The 26,697-nt window shown below is 43.9% G+C and overlaps 1 protein-coding gene across 2 annotated transcripts in view; it reads right to left on the bottom strand.

Annotated features, from left to right (window-relative positions):
• The window catches only part of man1a1 (mannosidase, alpha, class 1A, member 1), a 71,851-nt gene extending 45,486 nt beyond the window's left edge, over positions 1-26,365 (bottom strand). For both annotated transcript variants that reach the window (XR_009793919.1, XM_061813192.1), the window contains exons 1-2: positions 25,442-26,365; positions 3,100-3,196 (exon numbers count right to left, since the gene is read on the bottom strand). Coding sequence is in view for 1 of the 2 variants with exons in the window: in XM_061813192.1 (XP_061669176.1) it covers positions 3,100-3,196; positions 25,442-25,951 (607 nt within the window). In the remaining variant the exon portion in view is untranslated. The remainder of the gene's footprint in view (positions 1-3,099; positions 3,197-25,441) is intronic.
• Positions 26,366-26,697: the final 332 nt, after the last annotated feature.

Raw genomic sequence — 26,697 nt, 5'->3', positions numbered from 1 at the left:
CGGCATCTATGCGGCGGTAGGATAAAGTTGGAAAACCAATATTAGAAAGGGCGCGGGGGGCAACACATGTAGACAGACAATATAAAAATACTCATCGGCATATAGTCTATCTTCCAAAGAATGACCAATCTTACTCAATAATGAGAAGTCTACATATTTTATAGCCATTTAACCAAATAATCAAAAACATTTTAACATGAAAGCAGATAGTGGCAATGTAAAGATCAGGGACGGTTTATTTAAAAATATATATTTTATATTGTGAATGGTTAGAATATTGGTGCTTTAAATAATTTAGTCATTTAATTTTTAGGAAATATTCGTAATTTGTGGAATCGCAATGCCTTGATTTTATTGAGGTTACTACACAGTCATAGCCATGAATGCAATTGTACCGATTTCTGAAAGTAGTTGAACTAATCCAGTATAACAATACAAAGTACCAAAAAAAAAAAAGGGGGGTCATTAAAACTTGGCACATGGTGGCCACTAATCACAAAATCTTAATGTTGTAGCTTTAATCTATGATTTTATCTATTACAATATTATACAGTGATATTTTCCTAATTGAAAAAAAAAAAAAATACAAAAAAAATGTTGCAATGTTGTTATTTTTCAGAAAAGAAACAATATCCTGCCCCAAGTCACCAACCAGCACGGCTTATGCCCATCTTCAGAGTCGTATTAAGAGTTGTAATAAAGGCGGGACAACGCCTGCACGTAAGTGAGTTTCATACTTCTTCCTGGATGACACGTCAGTGTGCAGAAAGTGTACACAGTTGCGGCCATAATCCACTTTTGCGTGATCTTTACGTCAAAAAGGGGCTCCTGAATGGCATCTTAAGTCTTTGCAATTATTTTTTCCCCACTGTGGATAAATTTGCGTTACGTGCTTTCATCAACATGACGACAATGCCCCACGTTTGCCTTATTCCACGCTTTTGACCCCCGAGCCGTGAGACTCGGGGGTCAAAAGACTGGGATGAGGAATTTGTCCGAAAAGTTGGCACGCGACCGCTGCTTGTTTTGCGACACGTACGACTTCCGCCGCAAACGCGCTCGGTGGAAAATAATAGCCGCTGCACCGTGTTCACTGTGGCGAAAGAAAGAAAGAAGGGGAGGAAAACAATGCCGCTGGCCGTATGATGCGTGGAAGGAAGGCTTCCCATCATTCTCCTGCACGTCCTTTGGGCGTCAACAAACCACGGGACAATGCGGGAAATATTATGGCAGGGCTCAAGATTTGAAAAAAAAAAATAGCTGGGAGATGTTTGATAGACGAGTGATGCAGCTGCGCTTTGTTTACCAACAACGACAAACCAATTTCATTCATTCTGCAAGACTTCTTCACTTTTACCACTTTTTAGCTCGTTTGTGGCAATATTTAGCTATCGACCTCAATCCATTTTCTGTGCTGCTTATCCTCACAAGGGTCTATCCCAGCTGTGATCGGGCAGGAAACAGAACTGGTTGCCAGCCAATCGCAGGGCACATAGGAAAACAAACAACCGGTCACACTCTCAATCACACCTTGGGGCAATTTAAGAGTCTCCGATGAATGCTTTTTGTGCAGCAGCGAGAAGGGAACAAGAGAGTAAACTATACAGGAAGTTATATCAACGTCAAAGCAGTTTTTTTCAAACAGTTTTTTTTACATTCCTCGGTATATTGATTACCGAAAATTTCTGGTGTATAATGCGTACCCATGTATAATACTCACCCACTAAGTTGACCTAAAAATTCTGGAAAACCCTTCTACCAATGTAAAATGCATTTTTACAATGCATGATTTTGCTTCTACCCATATGATCCAAACAAAGTATTATCTGTATTCCATTAGATTTGTTATAAGTAAAGCACTTCATTTGAACAGGTAACAGTTTGTATTCAGTTGCTCTGATTTTGAACTTCATAGACGTACTTTTATGTAATAAGTTGGAAAACACCCAGTTGTGCTCATTTGCTTGACTACCCAGGCAGAATTTGTAAGGTGGGTGCATTTCCGTAAATAAAACATGAAAGGCCAGGGTACAGGACTCCCGCGACCCTTGTGAGGATAAAAGGCTCAGATAATGTAAGGATGGATGACCATAAAGAATTTGATGGTGGTTGTTGAGTCACCAGTCGTATAAAAAAAAAAAAACAACAAATTTTGCTAGGGTATGTTAACATAGGAGCGCAACTGCAAATTTATGCCGTCATACATACCTCGTCATATATGAATGTAAGTGTAAGATGCACTTTTTCATAACCTCTTGGTGGCGGTGACACATTAGAATGCAAGTGTACACCTTTCTCATAACTTCTAAGTAGAGGTTGGTATATTGGAATCAAATTTATAGCTTTTCATAACCTCTAGATGGCAGCATAGGTTTATAAAATGGACAATTTCCCCCTCCAATTTTTCCCTGTACCTATGTATAATGCGCAATATTTCTTTTGATGATTTGGGGGGATATGTGCATTATAAACAAGAAATTAGGGTATTTCCCTTTTAGATTGTAGAAATCCTACTGCAGACCGTCGACACAGGGAGTAATCCATAAGTGAGCATCCCCAGGGACAGTTGTGCCTCATTTGTGGCACGTTCAAAGCGTATTTATAGAAGCTTGCTGACAAGCCACAAAATGCCGCACGCAGCAGCCGTCGGAGGAGTTTAAACGTGGGATGAAAGGAGCAATCAGACCTCCAACGAAGACGCTGCTTGCATCAAACGCTTTCAACAAACTCCACACCTGCTATCAATATTGTTCTTTAAAGTGTCAAACAATATCTGACAGAGAGACGGTAGAGGACAATTTTGTGTGCCCCCTTGGTAGGCTCATAAACACACATGAAAATACATTACGATTGGGAAATTGGGAATGAAGACGGACAGAAAGACCGACCGAAAGCCTGAAACAACCGACAGCCATTCTTCAACGAACCGACAGACCGACACAAACACGCAGCACTTATTACATACAGGCGTTGACAGAAAGCCAACACCGACCCAACCCAAAATTATGAATATATGGTAAGTCTGACATTTAGCGCTCCAAATGACGGCCAATTGGACCTAATCTAAAGGCCAAGGCAGCTGACGTCAAATCCACCCACCAAACAGATTGCTGGAGTGGCCTTGCTTGGAGACGGGCCGGAGCTCATTGGAACCCCAAGCGTAGCGTCGGTAGCTGTCCCACGCGTGTTTCATCATCTGTCAGGAAAAAGAAGACGACAGACTGGGCGTGAGTTCAAAATCTTACAGTTAACAAATATAAATCACGCTAAATCACCTCAAAAAAACAAAGGATATTTTGACATATGAGTTATGAACAGAAAAATGGATGGAATAAACAATAAAAACATTTGAATAAAACATTTTGGTAGGACAAATTAATCACTATATCGTTGCAGTTTATGCAAAGACAACTTTTTTCCTTTGGCCCTCCAGTTAGGCAGAGGAAGACCAAGTGTGCGATGTTACACTGCCAATTAGAGGCTTGGCATGCACACTACAGCTTTGCCACTCATGTTAACCTGTTGAAGAACCAAGGTCATTCAATATTTTAACATTTTTAGCTGATTTTTTAAATGTAAGATAAACCTGTACTACAGAATGGAACCTCAGTTTTCAAATGATGATTTGGACTTTTCTCAGGCCTACATTCCCCCCTGCTTTTTATAGATTCACTCAGTTCACATAAAACTACAGGTTTTCCCTATAAATTATCTTTTTTTTTTTTTTTAATACGACATTCTCCTCTAAACGTCCAATTCACATTCACGAGCTGGGGAGGGGGGGGTGGGGGGGGGGACGCCAAATCACCCAGCGCCCGTTTTCCCTCCCATCATTCCCCGGCTAGGAATCATCTATTTTTTTATTTGGCCGAACTCGGAGGTTCTGGCTCGCTAATCCTGCTTCGACAGCATCCGCGCGCTAAAACCTTTCAGCCTCCTCCCTCGCCTCCGACTTTGGTCGCAAACAACTTGTTACAGCGGCCGTTGATGAACTGGCCCGAGCGAGACGCCCGTCCGACCGCTGGGGCCCTCCTATCGGCCCGACACCTGCTCAGTCGCCGAATCGGTCGGTGAATGAGTCAGTCAGTCAGGGGGCCAAGCGGCTTAGAAAATCTCATTTTCGGCTCGGCTAGCTCTTCACCTGTCACACGGTGGCTGCGCAAACAAAGATAAGAGGGCGCTCAGAAGAGCTTCGCCAACAATGCTATCGCTAGATGACACGCTTACGACCCGCACTTCAAATTTCATAAAGCTACAAAGTGACCACAAGAAAACCACAATGTTTGGAAACAGAAGCCGGAAGTCAGAATTTGATCACAATTTCAAGGTATAAAAAAAAAAATAACCTACAAGTGAAAATTTCAATTTGATATCATAAAGTAATGCCACCAAGCCTCTGTGCAGGTAGCTTTAGAGGATTAGGTTTGTGCCTTTTCCCTCACTCGGTATTTAGGTTTTTTTTTTTTTTTTTTTTTTTTTTTTTACTATGAAAAACTGTGTGTAAAAATACACAAATAAAACTTTTAAAGGAGCCTTCGCCAAGAAAGTGTGTAACTATTCCTGAATAGATAAAAGTCTGGGATCATCGCATCACCTGTTGCTCTGGCATGAATTTGGCAACCAGTTTCCCTGTGAAGAATAAATTTTAAATTTAGAATTAAATTAATACTGAAAGTTGGAGATTATTGCTACTGCTTTTTTTTTTACCATCATAAGAGGGTAAATAATGTGCTTTCAAAAAAAAAAATAAAAAAAAGATATGCATCTCCATAGTCTGAACAAATAACTGTAATTTGACTCAAAATTTCTCCCCGCAATTCAAATGACATGACGTGATGTAAAATTGCTTGCTGCAAACGTAAAATCGATGTGCTTCTTGGGGCATTTTCGCTTTTATGCGCTTTACCTTGACGCGCTCATTAGTTGAAATCACACGAATCAAAAGGGATTTGGGGGGGGGGGGGGCTCGTCAGTCAAGCCGATGACAACGGAAAAGAGGAGATCGGGCGCGCGCATCCGAATGTCGTTGCGTCACGCCGGCTGAATGGGTCTCTGATTTCACGCTTCAGCAAGCTCTGCGTTTATAACGCGCCGCAAGAGGCGTCATTAACGGTTAACACCCAGCTCGTTGTTAGCTAACTCTACGCATTGACACGATTACAGTGAACCTCCACTATTGTGGTTTTTTTTTTGTGCGTGCCACAAATTCACCGTGGATTTTTACCCAAATGTGTTCCCTAACAATTTTTACAATACACAGGCAAGTCCGAATTCAGAGATGTCTGCTTTCGGCGTAAGACCACGAAAACAAAAGCTTGGATATTCGCCTGTAGTATCACGGGTAGTTCTGTAACACCCGCAAACGGGGATGCGGGTGAGACGTTAACAGCAAGCCTTCGCATCCACGTATGTTTTGGGCACACATAAACTGTCTTTATTTAAAAAATATATACGCATTTTTGAGACCAAACGTCTCCTCCGCAAGTCGCCCGGCCAGGCAGCGATCGCTTCCTCCCAGCTTGAGCCTTTTAATTAGCGCCAGCGAGGATGCTAATTACAGCTCCTCAACGCGAGAGGAGGGTCGAGAGCGGCGAGCTTCCCCCGGGATCGCATCCGTCACTGCGGGCCTCGAGTCGGCTTTGGATGTCTGAGGGGTGACAGCGACATCTCCAAGTACAGCCACCGGACACCTCAATAGGTACACCTACAAAGACATTCTTCCACAACGACAGCGAAGCGGAGGAGAAAGACAAGGACAAATTCCTATATTTCATTATCCTTATTGTAATACTATGATATGTTATAACAGAAATTTACTAAAGAATACCTTTAGAATTCTAAAGGTATTGATTATAATCAAAGAATTGACTCAAATGATTATTTACAAGTTTGGAAATCTGACACAAAACAGAGGACGACCAGGATCTCGTAAGAGATTTTGTTGCATAGTTTTTTTTTTTTTTTTTACTGTATAAGCCACGTTTCATAAATTCAGGTCGTCTGAATAGAAAAACCTGTTGTTGGGAATTCTGGAACACCGCTAATCAAATGTTTGAAAATGAGCTTGCGAGGCTGTAATTGAAAGCGCAAATGCTCGCGCGGCTAAACACTCCTGCGCGTTATCGGATTCAGAGCCAGCATCCCGACACGTCGGCGCTAATTGGATTAACGGCTCAGGATTCTCCAGGTTGGCCACGGCTATTAGGACCCGCTGCTATTCCAGAAAAGCTAATTGGCTGTGCGCTAAAAGGTGCCACCGAGTTGCTCAGCACCGACACCGCTAGGACTAAGTACATTCACGCCCGGGTCTGGTCTGGCCACTCAACCTACTGATCGGCTGCCGTGGTCATCGTTGCTGATTCTACTTTTGCTTTACTTGAAATGATTTTTTTTTTTTTTGATACACATTACACTTTTTGTTTCTTAGGAGAAAATATATTTTTTTCTTTTACAAAAAGTACCAAAATATCCAATGCGCAGCTTCCTGGAAAACGACGAATATTTTGAGACAGTTTACAGCAGGAACTGCAAAGAACGGAAATCAATTGGGTCAAATGATACTTATTGGTGTACCCTAAGAAGAAGTCAAACGTTTCAGAAATTTAAAAAAGAGCAACACCTAAAAATGTGTTGCAAACTGAACTGAAGATTGACTGGTTGTTGGTAATCGCAAACAGTCTTGTAAACAGACAGCTTGGGCGTCTGTTTCAAAAAAAGATAAGACTGTTTTGTTCCAGCGTCGTTTACCATCACTTGTCAGAGCAGGAACCCTTCCATCGACGTGCAAGCAAACAAGGTCTATGCGGTCCAAAGTCCATAGTCCATAGTCCAGTGAATTTGAGTGCGCTCCCCCAGGAAAAAGTTGGTCTAACGTGTTTTACCACTCCGGGTTCACCTCCAACAAACGCACAAAGGCCACCGCAGCAGATCATTAACTGGCTGTGCAAAGTTTGAAGGACTATTGACCCCGTTTTGTTACGCTGTTCCCAACAATCTCTACTCCAGGTCCTGAACCCTCGCACTTGATTTCGAGGGGAACACTTGGTCAATGTGACTTGCTCGGGATCTCGGGCGTCGGGCAGCACGTCGTTGCAAAGCCAATAAATATGTCGCACGGTCGCCCCAAAGTACTGATACTTGACCGTCTGCCACGGCCCGCATGAAACACACGTTTACCTATTTTTAAACAAATACAATTAAAATAGCATCCGAACAAAAAAATGTATAAAAAGAAGCAAAACTTCAGATTCTCCTCATCATGCATTCATTATAATGCAAATGCAAACTAAAGAATAGCTCACCAACCAACAGCAACCACATAATTCAAGCTGAATTATTTTCTATTCACTTCAAAATATTGATTCCATGTGCCAATTTAACTATTAATGAAAGTTTTCAAACAGAAACCAGCCACAACGTTGGCTGTTAACGATGTGATTCATATGATAAAACTCATATCACATTGAGAGTACACGCAAAACGTCTTCATGGTAGTCCGAGTCCCTCGCAAGCCGACGTGCGGTCAGGACATTGGCAGCGCATGAAAAGATTCACTTTGATCCAGCTGCTTAAAAAGAAAAATCATCTAAAAAATCTTTTCCCCGTTGCAGCAGCAGAGTACACGAGATGCTGTGAAGTCGGGGGAAAAAAATAACAGCAATAAAAGCAGCTCAATGATTTTTGGTTTAAAAAAAAAAAAAAAAAAAAAAAAAAAAAAAAAAAAAAAAAATCAAGCAATATGAAATTTATGAGTGAAACAACCATTTGCACATCGTGCAATCTTCCAAACTGTATTTGGCGTGCACTTGAAAAATGTACCGGGATATCACGTTCAACTTTTAAAACCTTTGGATTGATGGCAGATTTTGCTCCAAGAACTTGACGTCCACCAGCTGTCGTCAAAGCGGCTCATTTTTCCAGTGCCATATTTCCTGTCAGGTGACAAGCGCTAATGGCCGCCAATTCATAGGGAAACACCGTGTTCGCCATTTGAGGAACCTTTCCTTTTTATCATTATTCCGAGCAATTGCCTTTGAATGATACCGCACCTGTGCGCATTATCCAGCGCGGCTTCGCGCATGCAAATCAGACCCCGTGCTCGTCTCTCCGTAAAATTGCACGTACAAAAAATCCAAATATAAGGGGCCAGTCACCCGGGTGGTGGCACGCGCTGGCTGCGAGGGCTTGCTCGGCGCGCCGGCAACGCCATTTGCCCGAGTGACAATTGCAGTCCGACACGAGGCCAAGTGAAGCCCAGCGTGCGCAGGTGGAAATTAAAAGGGAGGCAAAAAATATGATAAAAGCTTTATTAGCAGCGTGAACAATGTGAAAGATCACCGGCTTTGCACATGATTTTCTACATTAGAAACACGTGTACTAATATCACCATTTCTAATACAGCTGGTATTATGACTACTGCCACTACCACGAAAAATTTTGGAGTATTAAAACTACCATTAAGATTACAACTACTATGACTACTACTATCTCCACAATAGTGACTACAACCAAAACCAGTATAAAAATGTCTTCTACTTTACTTGAAGTAGTTCCTGATAATGTGATTTTTTTTTTTTTTTTTGAGGTAGGAATTGTTTCCAAATCCCAGCAAATAGGGTTACCCCCCTCAGTTCTTGCAGGTCCTCGAGGGGCAACCATGCAACTGAGGGCGCCACGTTCGTGACCCTGGGTCCAAACCCATCAAATCCATGCTCTGTCTGTCAAGACACCAAAGCGGAACCCAAAGAAATGTACCGCGAGACAAAACCTTCTAAACCTGATTCTGGATACTTTTAGAAAATGACTTGTTGACAGGCCTTCATTTAACAAATGTCTTCAACTCGAGTTTACTTCCAATTTTAGCATAAAAGAACAAATTGACTTCACAGTAGTGCCAAATTGGGACCAAGTAAACCGACAGAGAACCACCAGGATGGAACCAAAAGAGACCCAACAAAGGATCCTAAAGAGCTCTCAAATCAAATCAAATGATTATTTTTATCATTTATTTATTTTTAACAACCATCCAACTCCACACTCACCTTGATCAGGCCTTTTAAAGTCAAAACACTTAAAATCACAGATACTACAGTCAAATGGAGAAGAGGGCGACCCCATGTCGACAAAATAATACCTGTCGCTGACATGTACATGTTATTTTCTTACATAATGCAAAATCAACGTTTATTCTTTTAGTCGAACAATCGACACAATAATCAACTGTAAAAAATATTTGATAGATGGAGAACTATTCCCTAGGTTCAAAGGGAACCAAGGGATACAATACGGGCCTCTAATGAGACCCAATGGAGACTCAAGACGGGGAGTTCGGATGACCAACTTCGGCACTATTCAGCCGACGGAGTCATGATTCAGAGATTCCCACAGTCGGACTTTGCAAACACTGTAACGAGCTAATCCCACGGCAGCGGCGGCCACAAAATCATTCAAATCCCAATCGTCTGACTGAAGTTTAATGATGCTGATAACGGCGCCGACACAAGGCCGAGGCGGTACTACACGCTGATCGATATTAACTGATGGCTGTCTGGGGAGAAGGAGATGAAATAAACAAGTGGGGAAAAGACAGAAACCCCTAGTTCAGTGGGAAAAAACATGAAAAAAACAAAACCGTTTCTGGCTGGTAAAGGAGACTCCGGTGGGGACACGATGATTGCCTTCAAAGACGTCGCAGTAAAAGCTCGACACAGATGTCTGGGTGCCATCCAGACGGGGAGGCAGTATGGCCATTTTCTGTTGGGTTTACTTATTTATTTAATCGTGGTTGGGCTCATTCAGAATAGATCTATCTCCTTACTAAGGACGACTGACATTCATGTCAAGGACTTTATGTTCTAGGTCCTATTGTGATGGGGAACGAAGTTAGTCCAGGTGCAGGCAAAGCCTGGCATCGATTCTTTATGTAATTCAAGCCATCCAGTGTTTAGATTATCAGAGAGTCGTGTAATATTTGATGCCTTCACTATGCGGTTCTTTCTGCTTCCCCATAGCAGAGTTCCCCATATTGCCAGAGGACTTGACTGGAATGACAAGACCCTCATAAAGGAAGTATGAGGTGCCAAAACTTGGTTGACTTGTTGGCATTTCTCTCCCTCATAATCAGGGTGACGAGCAGAGGTTCACTTCCCGATCTTTATTTTCTCCCCAAAAGTGTACTCCAATCTCTAATCCATAGCCATTCAACAACTACCATTTCCATGGATCCGTTAATCATCCCAACGGTTTACCGACTGAATTGCACAGTCAAGCTGGACGAGACCATCTTCCACACCTAACCCGCTGAAAAAGCTATTTGAAGAATCTACGTACAGTATCATGCGAGTCTTCTGGGATTATCTCTCCTGATACCAGAACTTTTTTTTAGCTGTAAGATTTTTGTTCTTCCCCGTGATAACCTTGCATCAATTGCTACTGCTTTTAGCTCTCTTTTTTACATATAAGAAGTAAATGTAAGTGCTTCCGCTTTCCTCAGACGATGTATGAAAAAAAAAAAAAAAAAACTTGTCAATGTGGTTGATTATGTTGTAACTATTATACCGCATGACTTTGCATTGCACGTGTATTGATTTGTGGTCTCAGTAGTTACAGTACGTACATGATTGCTGCACCCGTTTTCAAACAGTTTTTAACCTTTTATTCACGACGTACCATGATGTAATATAATGTATCCTTCACAACGTATGTTTTATTTTACTTTGTTGTAATCAGCCGTCCGCTGCCACGTCCGCACAAATATGAAAATCCTTGGCGCAGATCACGTGAAAATCCCTTTACATATCTACACAAGGTTGGGTAACGGGACGTTTAACGTTCCGTCCAACCGGGCAAAATCACGAGTGTTGACGCTTTGTCACGGGGAACAAATTCCCGACAACCGCATCCGTCAGCACGCAGACCAGCAAAGCTTCGGAAGGGAGTCTCTGGAGAAGGACCGTCCAAAGCCTTCAAACGGTTTGCCCCCATCGACAGCGGCTCGGATGTCAGCTCCGACTGACCCGCCGTTACCTCCGCGGCTGTTTGCTGATCCGATCACTTAAACGCAAGATCAATACGCTTACATGATCGTTCAAGGCTATCAGCTTTGTCCTATGTCACAAAGGCGCACAACCGAACTCATTTTGAGTTTTTTGATTTTTTTTTCCCCAAGACCTTCAATTTCACGCACCTCCGCCTCGCTTTATTCACTGTCTATTATTTTATGGGGGCAGACAGCTAAAAGTGTGATAATATAGTCATTACGACACATCTCCGGGTGGACGGAATTAGATTTGCTCCACTCCAGACTAATTAAGACGCACATTCAAAAAGTAATATTTTATCAACTTCCCACCAAACGTACCCGCCGCAGTCGTCGATATTTCCCCGTTTGCAGAACCATCGCAGGCGTATAGTTTGGGAGTTTCTACTCAAATACAATCTAAAGGGCATATTATGGTAATTCCCATATTTGTAAAATCAGTTTAGGCATCTCTAGATCATTGTATGATTAATCATATGCACCTTGAGCTGTAACTGAGGACCTTGTCTACACTATGTAAATGCGTATGTATAGGTAATACTCATTATATAGTGAATATATTGTGTTATGTATATGTTACAATGCTGCTGACTATTCTTGCTACTTTTGTCCACATTCACATCTGCATATTGTTTAGAAATCATTCAGTTGTAATGAATTCACTTTTAATAGTTAATACCACCATTTTTGGGGGGCTACATGCAACGCTGGGGATTTTTGCTCTTGCCTTTCACATTCACTCTGACTACCATTAATTTCTGTATTCCACATATTTTGCAATTCCAGGTTTTTCTTGTATAAAAATGCTAACAAAGTTGAATCATTTCCAAACTTATTCTACCATGAATTTGACCTCTTATTGTTTGCGTTGGCAGCAACTTTAGATGACAAAATGATGTCAATTGGGGCGGCACCGTGGCGCAGCTGGAGAGCGTCGGCCTCACATTTCGGAGGACCGGGGTTGAAGTTCAAATCCCGGCCTTGCCTGTGTGGAGTTTGCGTGTTCTCCCAGTGCCTACATGGGTTTCCTCCGGTTTCTTAGCACATCCCAAAAACACGCACCATTAATTGGACACTCTAAATTGCCCGTAGGTGTGTTTGTGAGTGCGACTGTTGTCTGTCTCAATGTGCCCTGCGATTGGCTGGCAACCAGTTCAGGGAGTACCCCGCCTCCTGCCCGATGACAGCTGGGACAGGATCCGGCACTCCCGCAACCTCGCGAGGATAAGCGGCTAAGAAAATGGATGGATAGATGGAATGAACTTTCTATATGCACGTTACAAATATTGCTGCTCTCGGAGCTTCCAGTATCATTGCCCAATGTTGCGCTATGTTTCCAACACATAAACGTGCATATGAATGCACCCGCGTGATGTTTGTGGCGATGAGTAACCAACAGTAAAAAACTGAAATATTTCCAGCACCAATTACACACTCATGAATCCTGAACTTCCTGTGTTTGTGTGTGTGTTTGACCGACTGAATAATTTAGCTGGTGTACTTTTTCACTTCTACGGTAAGTGGGCACGCCATAACAACACGCCATGGCAAGAAGGAAATTAAGACGGGGAAAAAAAAGCCCACGGAGCTCAGAGGAGGAGGTAGAAGGAGAACGAGGGAGCTGACACACCGGGTCAAGTCTGGCTTTGGCACGGAGACTGGCGGCACAGGGGCCAAGAAAAGTCGCCCCTTGAATGCCGCGAGCTCTTTTCATGTGGGTTTTGTGTGTCAGTGCCCTTTAACTAGCCCGCTAATGTCGGAATCTGAAGCTAAGCAACACAGAAACGCCAATCAAGAGCTCCATTATCATCTAAGCCAGCCTGGCTTGATTTTGGACAGGCATTCAAGGTTTCAGGAAAAGTCTTCGTTTTACACCTTAGCTGGGTGGTGGCCGGAGGCGGAGACCTTGGCGATCTGATCCCTGGGTACAGAAGGTGGCTCTAGGAAAGTGCAATCTCACCTCTTTGGAGGCCAAGATGGTGTGTGAGATTGACAAGTTCTCACTTGATATCGTCAGGGTCGCCTCCACACACGGCTTGAACTCTGGTACCAGTCCTCTTGAGAGAGGTCGGATTCTCTTCCTAAGAGGGGCCGAGCAAGTGTGGGTATACTTACTTAACGAAAGAGCTACGTTGAACGGCAAAGCGCTCAATTTACCAGTCAATCTATATTCCTACCCCCACCTACGGTCACGACCCACAGCTCATGACCAGAAGAACAAGATCCCGGATGGAAGTGGCCGAAATGAGTTTCCTCCGCAGGGTGTCCGGGGGCTCAGCCTTAGAGATAAGAGTGAGAAGCTCAGTCGTCCAGGAGCTGTTCAGAGTAGAACTGCTGCTTCTCCGCATCATCACGGTTGAGTCGGATGAGGTACCCGGACCATTTAATTCGGGTCCCTCCCATACGCCGACCTGATGAAGTGTTCCAGGCACCAACCGGAAAAAGACCCCGGGGAAGACTACGTCTCTCGGGTGGCCTGGGAACGCCAAGGGAAGAACTAGATGAAGTAGCTCGGCAAAGGGAAATCTGCCCGTCCCTGCTAGAGCTCCTGCCCCCGTGACCCGAGCTCAGATAATCGGTAGAAGATGGATGGAAGCACACTCCATTCAATCATTTATCTTCACTTTAGACCACCAAAAAAAATACAAAGAAAAGGGAGTTCTCTCTCTGGTCTTGTTGAAAAGACACAGAAAAGCAAGCCAGCCTGAGGCTCCGAGCTTATTAAACTTTCTTATTCTCTTATTATCTTTCTGACCTCACTTCATTCACTTTTCATTCGATGTAATGTTTTTTATTCATTGTATACCACTAAAAACATTGTGCAAGTTGGAGCTAATTTAATCATGATCCAGATTTTTATTTCTACCAAAGAGAAAATTGGATCCTTTTGAAGGAATTTGAAGATGGAGAAGCAGTCTAGTGACAGCAGTTCCGTAGAAGTTTTGTTGTGCTAACTGGCATCCCCGGGGACCTCGCTCACGCCGTTCACTTTTTACTCCACGTATTTTATTTAATTTGCCATTATACTGAGGAAAACCAGTTTTTCCTGCTGTCTTGTTTAACAGGACAGAACGGCAACACAGCCTGAGGCTCTGAGCAAATACTGAAGTGGAGTCTCGTTTATTAGTTCAACAAATATGAAGACGCAAAAGCATCTTAGAATGTAATAATCCAAAATAGAAAGTCCAAACGACTGGGCTTGTGAAGCTATTTGTGCTATTTTCTTCGGCTAGTTAACTGATTAGTTACCACGTAACGCAGCAGCAGCAGCAAACCATCCGGGGTCGACTGACGGCAAACAATCAAACCCCTGCTGGTCAACGGCTTGACTCGTCCAACGCTGCGGTACAAAAGTATTCGCAACGGCTTGCTACTTACCACCGCTGTGGGTTCAAGAACGTAAGTACTAGTGCGGCACTGACTAATAGACGTTGCACCCACTATCACTAACGGCACTTGAGCACTGAAGAGTACCTAAAACTAGTGGAAACCTTTTGATTCAATTGAAAGCTCGCACATAATAAAAATTTATTGTGCAATTTTCATTGGGTGTAATGCCGCAATACACATAAACTGTGCAAAACCTGAATGAATACATGATTATTTATGCTTAGTTGTAAATATTTTATACTTTACAGACGTGTCCGCAACAGAGAAGGACCTGCTTTCAATCCCGTTGTGCATGTGTCGAGTGACGATGAAAGGCAGAGAGCTCGAAATGCTGGCAAACACAAACCAAAAATAAAGAAAAATCAAATTGACAAAGTGATGGCTCAAAAGTCAAAAAACTCATTTAATTGGGCACTTAGCATCGAAGAGAAATTTCTTGGACTGACAAGCTGGGAAAAAAAAAAAAAAGAAAAAAAAAAAAATCGCCAAACATTATTCATCCCAAATTATGGTAAAATGCTGAATGTTTATCATTCATTTTGGACCACTGAAAAAAAACAATAACAAAAAAAAAAAGAATTTTCTCCCTGCTGTCTTGTTAAATCATATCAGAAAGGGAGCTCAGACTGAGGCCCCAAGATCATTTTGAGGATGTCCATTTTCCAAGTTGCTTATCCCCGCAAGGGTCAAGAGCGTGCTGGAGGCTATCCCAGCTAACGGCAGACACCCTGAACTGGTCGCCAGTCAGTCGCAGGGGACACGTCAATTCCATCAGTCAGTGGGAATCTATCCCAGGCTGCCTGCACCAAAGACAGGCACGTGTATCTCTACACCAAGGCTGTCAAACTCAATTTACTTTTGGGCCACTGGAGGCAGCATCCGGCTGAGGCTTAGCCACATGAATGTGCGGCCAATTAAATTAGAAATTAAAAAAAATAATAAAATACAATCTTCTCAAAAGTCAACACTGTTAAAGTTCTACTCACACAAATCTGAAGTGCTGCACAAACATTAAACTTTCATATTAAGGTGGGGGCCACAAAATATCATTCTGCGGGGCCGCAAATGGGCCAGAGGCCACAAGTTAGAGACCCCTGCACTACAAATCAGTGACCCATTTTAAGGATGATTTTTGTTTATTAAATGAGCAGAAGCACAACGGAGAAGCAAGCGGCTTTGCCAAAATCCGACTCTTAGCAGTCCAAAATGATCGGAAGTTTCTTTCTCAAGCACGCATCGGCTACATTTTCAACTCGCTGACCTCACGCAAAGTGCGACTGTGCTGCAGCTTTTTCAACGCTCTCCATCACGGTGCATTCACGCCAGAGGCTAACTCACGCCGTCTGCTGATCGCGCTATTACCTCCGACTCTAATAAATCACCGCTAATTACTAAACACAAGACGGGAGCTTTTTCCTTTTTGTGACTCAGCCCCCCACCGCCCCCCGCCAGCCCGGTGCGAACCTGATAAAATATGCAAGGATAACTTGCAATCTCACAAGAAGAGAACAAAAACAGAGCATTCACACACACACTGGCAGATTGAAAAATAAATTGGCTGGGTGATTGACAGCCGCCGACTCTCACTATTAGACCAAATTGGATTTGGAGAAAAAGTAAAAACAAAAACAAAACAACAAAAAAAAAAAAAAAATCAGCCGGTCATGACCCCCGGTGTGCTCGCGACAACGAGGAGATTGAATAACGCTGAGCATTTCCCTGCATTGCCATTAGTAGGCATAAAATCTTGGGCTTTCCCCATCAGAGAGCAACGCTGAAAGGGTTCAAATCTGAATCAGCTCGAGTGCTCAAAGTTTGTTTGTGCCAAAATGCAAAAAGGCCGGCGGCCGCCGCAACTGCCTCGACGACTCGGTGCCTCGCTGGGAAAACACACGTTCGGGTTGTTGGACTTTGGATTTCGGAAGGTGCCCCACGCGGGCTGAGACTAACATGATATACGAGGTTATTGGGATCAAATCTTTAGACAGGAATCGTGTTCTCCTCAATTAGTGCAATGAAATGGCCAAGTTCCAAGAAAACGGGGCCCTTTCAAATCAAAATGGACAGCAAAGGTCCTCATTTGATCACGGGGAAAACGTACGCCAGAATTGGGGACACTCGGACGCACTGCGCCGGATGTCAACATTATTTTTAATTGCGTAAATACATGAACTGCCTCACATCAGCATTGCAAACGAGCTGTCACTATCAAATACTTATACAATCTATGACTCGCCCCGTCAATTAATCAAATAAAATAGCACTCTGCGCGATATGTTTTTATCGCATACTCGCCCTAAAACATTTTCTTTTTTCAGTTGAATGCTGACGTCGGACAAGTCTTAACGACGTAATAAATCATTGCATTTAAGAGCTTGCTCTGGTTCCATGTGCAGCACGTGTAAATATATTCCCTCCTCTCTGGTACCCATAATTCAATCGATATCCTCTTGAATGCTAATGAGCTAGCCGCGTTCGTTAGCCGCCAGGGAGACAAGACGAATGGCACCTCCTCGCCCGGCTAATCCGAACGGCCGCGACGTTAACGGTGACCCCGGCTCACGGATTTACACGCTCGCATTCACGCCGAGGCCCTCGCGCGCAACCTCTGGGGCTTAAAGGGTTGTGCTGGTCGCCATACATCACTGTCACAAGAAAGAGGGACGCTTAGCATCTCGCAGCGCCCGCGATGGACTGCTAACAACGAAAAAAGCAATAAATGTCAAGATTCATTTTGTGACTCCGGTTCTCTCCAGGGACGTAAGTTCAAACTGTGGCTAGAAGTAAATCACCGCGCAGAGGCTTCTTGTGATCGAAAGCCACAAAGAAAGAAATCTCGGTGTAATTATTGACTCTGACCTGAATTTTAAAAGCCGCTCAAAAGCTGTGACTAAGACTAAAAAGACGTGTAAATCATGCTTATTATCCCGAGCCAGGGACAACCTCGACAATCTCCACCTAATAACGATATTAATTATCTCCATATATTCACATTTGTGAACTTTGTAACACTTTTTTTTGTTTGTTTTTTTTTTACAAAAAAGAAAAGAACAAACTTGCACAGCCAGAACTGCTTCCCATTCAAAACCTTTTGTCTGTTCGCTACACCGCACTGTTGATCAGCATATTGTGATAGCAAAAAAAAAAAAAGCTGATCTGGTGACAAAATTTTCAACAGGAAATTCCTTAACTAACCGGTCGAGGCCGGGCCCCGAGCGGTCGGGTCCAAAACCCGTGAGGAGCTCCGACGGGGCTGACGCTTCGGTTTTATCAGAGCTATTGTCGCTTCTTGGTGTGACGTCTATAAACAGCTGACTTTTCAGTCATTTCAAAGACACGACAAACACAATAGATTTGTCACAAGGAAGTGTTGAAAAGAAGTTTGAATTCTGGAAATCAAAAGGAGTAAAGAGGAACCGGTAACTCCTACAAGCGTGTACGTCACGAGCACCACGGAAACACTTTGTGCAGAGGACTATTGACGTCACATTACTGACATTGTAATTAGCCAGTATTAAGGCATAAAAGTCTATTCGTTTCCGATCTCAACGAGAATCCTCTCGTGTTGTTAATCTGACAATATAGTTTATTTATTCTTGAGTGGATGAGGCACGGCCGGCGCATTTCATATCGGGGCTCGGCTTTCGCACGGGAACTCAAAGACATGCTGACGTGACGCCCTAATGTGCCATTTCAATTTAATAGCGCACTTTGAGCACTTAAACCCTGAAATCGGAATCAGCCGTCACGCTGATGTGTCAAAACGCTTCGAATTGTGGCCGAGGCACGACAGCAAGAGAGTTCCCAACTGGTGTTTCGGACGCATTTCTGAAGGGTTTCAAAAAAAGCAAAAACGGCAAATGAGCGGCATGACTTCTTTTTTTTTTTTTGTATTCCATCATCGGTGAGGCTGGTGACTTTTCCACTTTTCAAAAAGTCACTTCTTTTGGGAATTGTGGAGCTTGATCGAGGAAGGATATGCAAAATATTTACAAAGAGTGGGTGCAGTCGGAGGTCATTCTTCCAGTAAGATATTGCATTTGGAAAAACCCCATCCTGGACTCTTCAACATAGTCAATGTAACCGTAATCTATTAATACAAGGGTGCACGTCTTAAAATGAACATTTGCAACAATTTACAAGTCTGTGCGTCTACAATTGGTAAGATAAATAAATAACTAGCATGGCGAAGATCAGAAAAATCACAGAGTAGAGAAGCACTTCTTCCAATAAATGCTCACTTTTGAGTCCATTTAGAATAATTTTCTTTCTATGTTTACCAGCATAACTATTAAGTGCCCTCAATTTCAGTGGAATAAAAGTTATTTACCTAAAACATTTACAAATAGGTGGCACGGTAGGGCAACTGGTTCGAGCGTTGGCCTCCCAGTTCTGAGGTTCAAACAAAAACTGGCTACAATAGCACATATTTTGGTACTTTGGTATTTGTGCCACTGGACATTTTTTTCAATTAATTGTTATTGTGTTTTAAATTACGTACGTACATCAGGTAGCAAAGTTTTGTCCATTTCACACAACACTACTGTAATGCTAATCGATCCCCTGAATTCTCAAACGTAAAACTCAACCTGACACGATGTTAACTTTTACTTAACTGTATTTTTATCCATAAAAACTTTGTTCTTTCCATAAAATGCCATACAGTATTTGGGACACAAGCAGAATATTTTGACAACAAAAATGCTATGTTTTGCCTCGAGGTCGTAGCTCGGAGTCTTAGCATCGGGCAAAGATTCCTCAAACGACCGGGAAATACCGCTTATTTGTACAAAAGTCACGTGCGGCAGAATTGTATGTAACATGCAACACGCATTCAACCCAACTGAGGGGGCGCCAATGTTTTTAAAGCCACTGAAGCGCCCTATACAGCTGCGAGCTACGGCTATTGTAGCCATTAGACGATTAAACGGAGCCTTTACAGCCATCGGCAGTAACTTTAGCTGACATAAACACTCCCTCACACGCAGAGTTGTGTAGAAGGAAGGAGGTCCAAGAGCCGGAGGTAATTAGTTCGCTGGTCGATACAGAAATAGGACTTTGAGTCGGCCAGGTGAGGTTGATAAAGAAATTCCATTTCAGACTGCAAAGGGTTGTTAGCAAAGTGGCCAAATGCTTTCTGGTGCGTGCAGATGAATCCCCGGCCTTAATCATGTCTACCTCTCCTTGCCTGTAACCAAAACCCAATGCAGAATCCATAATCTCTAACCCTTAACCTCTCTGATCCCTAAGCCCAACCCACACCTGACTGGTCTCTAATCTCTACAACCTACCCTTACCCCTAAACCTAAATATTCACACTAAACCAAACCCTTTCACTATGCCAGAGATTCTCAAGTGCTGGGTCCATGACCCACGTTTGGATGGGTTACAGACAACTAACAAAACACATCATATACTTCTATTGTCACTGATGTTGTAGTGGTTCACACACCTGCCTTTGGTTCAGACAGCGTGGATCAATTTCCACTCAGTGATGGTGTCGACATTTGTTCTGTGACTGACTACCGCCCAGTTCATGGTGTAGTCCACCTTTTGCCTAAAGTTGGCTGGGATAGGCTCCGACCCTCCCGCAACCCTTGTGTGGATAAGTGGCTTAGGAAATGGAATGGAATATTCCTATTCAGATTTTTGCAATATAAACACAAGAGGCGTACTAAAGTCCTACACAAGACATAGTAACAAAGTGACAAGAAACATTTGCTTGTTCTCTAGGCACGAGTATGTTCTGGTAACAACTACAGCGTAGCTCATTCTTTGCCCGGCGGTTGTCATGGCACATAATACGCCATTGGTGGAACCGAGAAGTCATTTCAAACATTTTAACATTATGCATTTTCTTTCAAAGGCTAGTTTTATACAAAATGGATGGCCCTCAACTTCTGCAACTTTGGAGAACTCTTTTACCACTGAAATCTAAACCGAGATACAGTCCTTCGGTTGCACTGCAATCTCATATTGTAAAAAATTTGTGGTGAAGAGCCAAGCTTGCAGTGCAGTCTTAGGACGGAGCATGCGCTGAATTGTAAATGGACGTGAGGACATGTTTATTTTCCATTCCAGCCACCCTGAAACCTAATCTACTCCTGGCAGTTAGAAACTGATAAAAAGCCTTGTTCCCAGTGTCAAACAACACCATCTCTTTGGCCACATCCGCCTTTATTAGTCCGGTTTATCAGCTGAAAGTTTTCCAGGCCGTCATTCTGGCCTCCGGAGGTTTTGCTGAAGGAGGAGGGCAAGCATGCGGGTTGAGGGGACGGGGCGAGGAGAGCGACGCTGACCTGGCGGCTTCTCCCCGAGTCTTCGATTTGGAGGCGGCAAATACATTTGGCTGATTGCATGCATGACTCTGGGCCTCGCTCACGAAAGATGTTTGGCGTTCCCACGGAGTTCAACAGACGTCCCCCGCCAACACCGCAGAAAAGACTGACTTTTGAGAAGTATGCAAAACCGGTGAGCGGTAGGTATACTCGTCTTGTTCCTGAAAGCAGAGTCCTCCGCGGGGAACGGTTGTAGTGACGCTTGTTTGGTGGCAAACAGCGTCACCCGTCTCAAAGCTGACAGACGACCGCAGTAACCACAAACCTTTGGCCTTGTTTAGCGGCACAACATATTAGCAGAATCAAAGTGCAAAATGCCCTTGCGAGTACAAAACATCAAGTCACTGATCTTTAAGCTCTGGATCGTACTAGGTCTCACCATAGCGAGGCCAAGAATCACAGGGAAACTATTTTGCAACCACGGGATGTGTTGTCATACCAATGACAATAATACCAAAAGAAGAAATGACCTTGACAAGACGAAAAAAAAGCCAAGTACAATGGATTTACAGAACACTGCGGCTTACCAACGCGATGATAATGGGCCATTGTCCCTCCGCATTGTGTACAACTTAGCAAGCTGCCATTTTAAATCTGGCAGGAGCAAACAAACTCAAGTTAAAACAAAAAAATTCTTAAAAAGCTGCTCGCATGACCGGCATGTTCACTGGCTTGACAGGTCAGTTGGTCGCGTGTCGAAATTGTACATCTTGTGCTTGTTGTCCTCTCCGGTTCCTGAGCCACAGGTTTCTGGCTTTTTCCCAATCAATAGAGCTGACCCGAGATTATCGACGCCGCCGTTGGTCCGCCGACGCTTTTGTCGTGCGACGCCTCGCCAAACAGCGCCGAATCCCGCTCCAAACGAGCGAGCGACCTTTCGCTGCTGTGATCTATTCCAGCGGCGGGAGCTCTCATGAACCAGGCGGCTCCAGAACGTCAGGAGCAACATCAATACTAATCCACTCATCAGCCGTGGCTCCCCGGATGAAAATACTCAAGACTCCCAACAATAACCGAATTTCCCCAAGCAGATAAGGTACATTGATCGCTTTTCAGGAAGTGGGGAATTCAAGACATTGACGCACTTCTCATGATTGTTCCACTCAATATGTCATGCAGTTAAATGCTAACATAAATCGAGAACGAAATGTAGCGAGAACGTCAAACGTGATCTTATAGACAGAAATGTAATAACTCCAGACATTGCGAGCAGTTCACTGAGCTTGCTTCTTATGTTATATTTCCACAGTTTCGCAATGTTAGCAGTCACTGTGATTTGACGGGCCCCATCGCGCTCGCAAATCTGCACAGTCGAGCACAAAAAAAATCACGTGTAAAATTTGTTATTAACAGAAATACATAGATATTGAAAGACGTCGCTGATTTTGTGTAATCTTGACCAATGTCCCCTCTTGAGCTGCGCCACTGCGCAATTGTGCACTTGCCGCACACTTTCAGAGCACATGAAAAACCGATCCAGCGCACTGAACCACAGCCTGGCGTCTTTTTTTTTTTTTTTTTTAAAAACACGGACGCACGTAGTCTCTGTTCAGCCTACTTCTACTTCCTAGTTTACTTGACACCACCCCCCACAGCTCTTAAAGGGATAAACTCAATTACAAACAGAACACACACCTGCAACTTCATATCTGCGGGCATGACCTGTGGACCACACCCTTACATTTTTCAAACGTTGAGTGACTGACGTTAGCATTGATAAACTGTCAAAAAAGTATTATGAATACAGCTGACCTGATTCCGTGGTATTAATACTCCATATCAGTCACGGGATAAGGCAAAATATGGATAATAGAGATGGTGAACTTTGAACCATTTGCAACTGGAAACTTTGGGTGTGGATGTGTGCAATTTAGTACGTATTAAAAGGTAATTTATGGGAAAGCTTTTACAAATCATTACTATACATTCTTAGGGGTCATAAGAATGGGTGTCCCAATATATTTGATATCGGGTAAACCTCCAATATCGGGACAAAAAAAAACAAAAAAAAAAAAAAAAACACTATTTGGCGCTATTTCACAATACTTTTGTCCCTATAGTATCCACTATACAGCAGCCAGAGAGCAGCGCGCGAGCTGTCAGCTTGTGAAAAATGGGCTGCCTGACCCAAAGCTATGTTGTTGTTGTTTTTACTTCATTAATATTTGATCAGTATGAAAAAATATCCCGCAAGCCAAACCATTTGTGTTGCTCTTTACAAGAACAGCAGCCGCCTCAGTCGCCGAAACGCAGCTGCTGCTGCTGTTTTAAAAGTCAAGCCGTCGCCAGATGCACGATCGCAATACAACGCTGACGTAAAAAAAAAAAAAAAAAAAAAAGTGGTCTCATTTGCACATCAAAAGGTTGAAAGAGGTACACCGACGGAAAATCCAATGCGGCTTTCTAAAACGGGGCTGAAATAAGATGAAGATAAGTTGATATCACAAAAACGTGTCAACACCCAGGCAACAAAGTCACACATATCTTCACACATCGGTCATCGGTCGAGAAAAAGTGTACAGAGCGGCGGCGCAATTGCAGCCAAAACTAGATTTGCTTGGAAAGGGCCCGTTTTCTTCAAGCGCTGCGCTTTTTAGAATGCCAAAGTCGTGCATGTCGTCGTCGTCGTCGTCTCGACACATCGTGGGAAACCGCAACTCGACGACTGTCAACACTGTGAATTCAATTTTTGATTTTTTACACAAGTCGGTGTCCTGGTGGCGCAGTAGAACATGGATGATGTCAACAATAAAAGTCAAACAAAAACAAAAAATACAATAGAAAGGTTTGACGTGAAAAGACTTTCCAACCCGGCGCATGGATTCTCCTTTCTGCACGCCAGTCACATGTCAGGAGCGCAAATTTATTTCCGTCTTCTTCCGTGGTTAACCCCACGAGCCTTGTTCCATTTAACCAACCTTTCATTTCCAGCGCGTCGCTTTTGGAAACTGAGACAATTACATTCACCATAACTGACGTGGTAGAAAACATGAAAAAGAAAACTAAATTGTCAAGTGTTCAGTCTAGAATTGTTGAAGCGATGCAACATTTTGGATGGGTTTCGATTGGTCAGAAGTGGACACAAATGGTCCGTACGACTTGATGTAAACTGCGCCTTATTTTGATATATTTAAAGCGTTCAAGTTGAAAATGACAAAACGAGACAAAAATCCCCACCCTGGAAAAGTTTCAGTTGACAAGCCAAAATGTGAACGATGGTGAAAGTCCCTGTAAAGTGAAAACAAATCTCTTCCGAAGATGGCACACAACAGAAGAGTTCCATTAACAATCCCGCCAAATTTGAAATTGAAAATCTACTGTAACCAAGCTCAACTGTTAGCTTTCAATAAAAGTTTAAATGTCACTCCTACGATCTGGAAAAATGGATGCCACTTCGTCTCACGTGCTCAACACATTTACGTCGTGAAAATATAGCCATGAAAATCTACGCTAGCGGAGGAAAGCCTTCAGTAGCTGGAATGTCTGGCATTGGGTCATTGCGCGGCTTTCCGCCACGCGACAGTGAGGCGCGCGAACGCAACCACGCCAGCCAGAAGCCCCGGTCCACACCCAGGACGTTGAGCCAGGTTTTTGTTTTCCCCGACTCGTTTTTCTACCATCTTTTCAGTGATGTGACAAATGTGCCAGTTAATGGCTGATGAAAGGCTAAAGGCCTCTTTACACTCGCGTCATTGCAGCATGTGACTAAAACGGAGCAATCACGAGAAGCGGCTTTCCCCAAATGGTGAAAACATTTCATGTTATATCTCCACAACCGACTCGTGTGCCACATAGTCTCTTATATTAAGTCTCTTTGTTCGGCAATTAGCTGCAAATTCACTTTACTGCATCATTGAATTTTTCTAAATTGCAATTTTATGACATTAAGGCAAAGAAGTGTTTCATAAGTCTGCATTTGAATAAATGCTGATGACACGGTGGCCATTTTCTGTCAGATTGCATTTGAAAAATGAAAGATTTGTGTCATTTTTTACATTTCTTGCAGGGAACAGCAAGGTTTTTTTTTTCTTGAACCCCTTCCAAAACAGCTGTTTACAGTTCATCTGACTGCCTTTAATATTTGAAAGTGAAAAGTGTGAACTTTTACAGCATTCTATTAGTCAGCCATGAAAGAACTTGAAGTGGTGCCTTTCATGGGTGACTCACTTAAAAGCACGACGATGATATTTAGCACCGGTCTCATAATGCTCAATAAACATCTTTACATGTGTTCGTTATCATTTTATTTGGGAGGAAAATATATATATATTGATAAGCCAAATCTGACAGCCCGCATTGAAGGCGTTAATGGGACCGTTTTGTGCACTTTTTGTTGTTGTTGTTTTGCATGTCCTTCCGATGGAACTTTTTTTTGTTGTTGTTATTGAAACGTCATTTTTTCTTTTGCCCTGCCGTCCTTTTAAATTTTGGGCCCAAAGCGCAAGTTTCGCAACTCTCGAACCGCTTCGTTCTGCACAACAGGCGGTCCGCTAATAAAAAGGTCCGGTTCTGGTCCTAACGCCGTTCCGGAGGATATTATCAGGTCAGCGCGGTGTCAAAACGCGTAAAGATTCGCACCGGGGGGGGGAGAGAGAAGGCACGGCCGGTCATAAACCGGAATAGAAAATCTGTCGACATTTTGTCCGCGAAGTTCCCGCGGCGTTCGACGCCTTACCTCCTTGATTTTAGCCCGCCGCTCCCTCGCGACCGGGTCCAGGGGTTCGCGTCCGGTGGCCCCCGGGGGTCTGCGGTACTCGACGGAAGGCAACTCGTCGGCAGCCTTGCCGCCTTTGCCCAAACTCTCCTTGGCAACTTTCTCCTTGTCCTTCAAAATGTCCTGCTTGATCTCGTTGGGGCGCTTGTGTAAAGTATCCCTGGCCTCCAGCAAGGCTTTCTCGTGGTCCTTCTTGATCTTGGCCTGGACCTTCTCGTCGTTCCCGGCCGAGCCGGACTCGCCGCTGCCCGGACCGGTGCGGGTGTTGGTCTCCACGGCGGAGGAGTGGAAGAAAACTCCGCTGAGCAGCTTGGACGAGTCCGGCAGGAAGAAAATGGCCCCGAAGCACAGCGTGATGAAAGCGCTGAACACCAAAAGCAGGACGAATTTCTCCGTCAACCTGAAGGAGGTCGCGTTGGCGGACTTCCGACTCGGGGTGGCTGCGAAAGGCAAAAGAGTTGAAACAGGCATGTCGCTCCGCTTCCTTCTGTCAAAAAAAAAAAAAAAACAAAGCACAAACAACGGCAATTCCTCCCCTCCCCACGGTTGAAACCAGCCCTCGGTTGCGGCTTTTTAGAATCCGCTCAGACGTCCGCCTTCGGAGCGCAGGAGCGAGACGACGCCGGAGAAAGCGCCGACTTCCAGTCGTCCATGACGGGCAGGGGAAAAAGGGAAGAGCGACCCTCGCGGCTGGAGCCGAGCGGCTCTCGCGCAGGAAGGGGCGGGGCCGCCTTGACTGACAGCCGCCGCCGGCGAATCACCTCGCGACCTGTGACGGGCGGGAAGACGGGGAGGGGCGCGGTTTCAACGAGGTTGCAAGTTCAATGCCGAAGCCACGTCGCGCCTTTTCAGCGATTCTCATTGCTCATTTGTCACAGTAGGATAGGAAGTTGAAAGAAAAAACATATTACACATGTACGTGGAACGGGCATGGGTGTCAAAACTCGAGGTTTGCGGGCCGGATGGGCGCCGGTCTGACGCTCCCCCGTGCTGAAAAATCTCCTTGTGAATTCTGGGTTACGTAGGGATTTGCGAGTTTGGACCCTACGCGTGTTGTTCACGAGTCAAGGAAGAAATGACCAATTATTAGACGAGTAAATGGATTTATTACAAAGGAATGTGCAGTACAGACGAGACGTGTGTCTTCTGGCCGGATAGCCAAAGAAGAAGACGAAAGCTGCCCGGTAACACAAGTTTTTTTTTTTATACGTATGGGT

The sequence above is a fragment of the Syngnathoides biaculeatus genome, chromosome 23, assembly GCF_019802595.1.
Source record: "Syngnathoides biaculeatus isolate LvHL_M chromosome 23, ASM1980259v1, whole genome shotgun sequence".
NCBI classification, from domain to species: domain Eukaryota; kingdom Metazoa; phylum Chordata; class Actinopteri; order Syngnathiformes; family Syngnathidae; genus Syngnathoides; species Syngnathoides biaculeatus.
The sequence above is the reverse complement of the archived record's forward strand: the minus strand, read 5'-3'. Positions and strand labels throughout refer to the sequence as shown.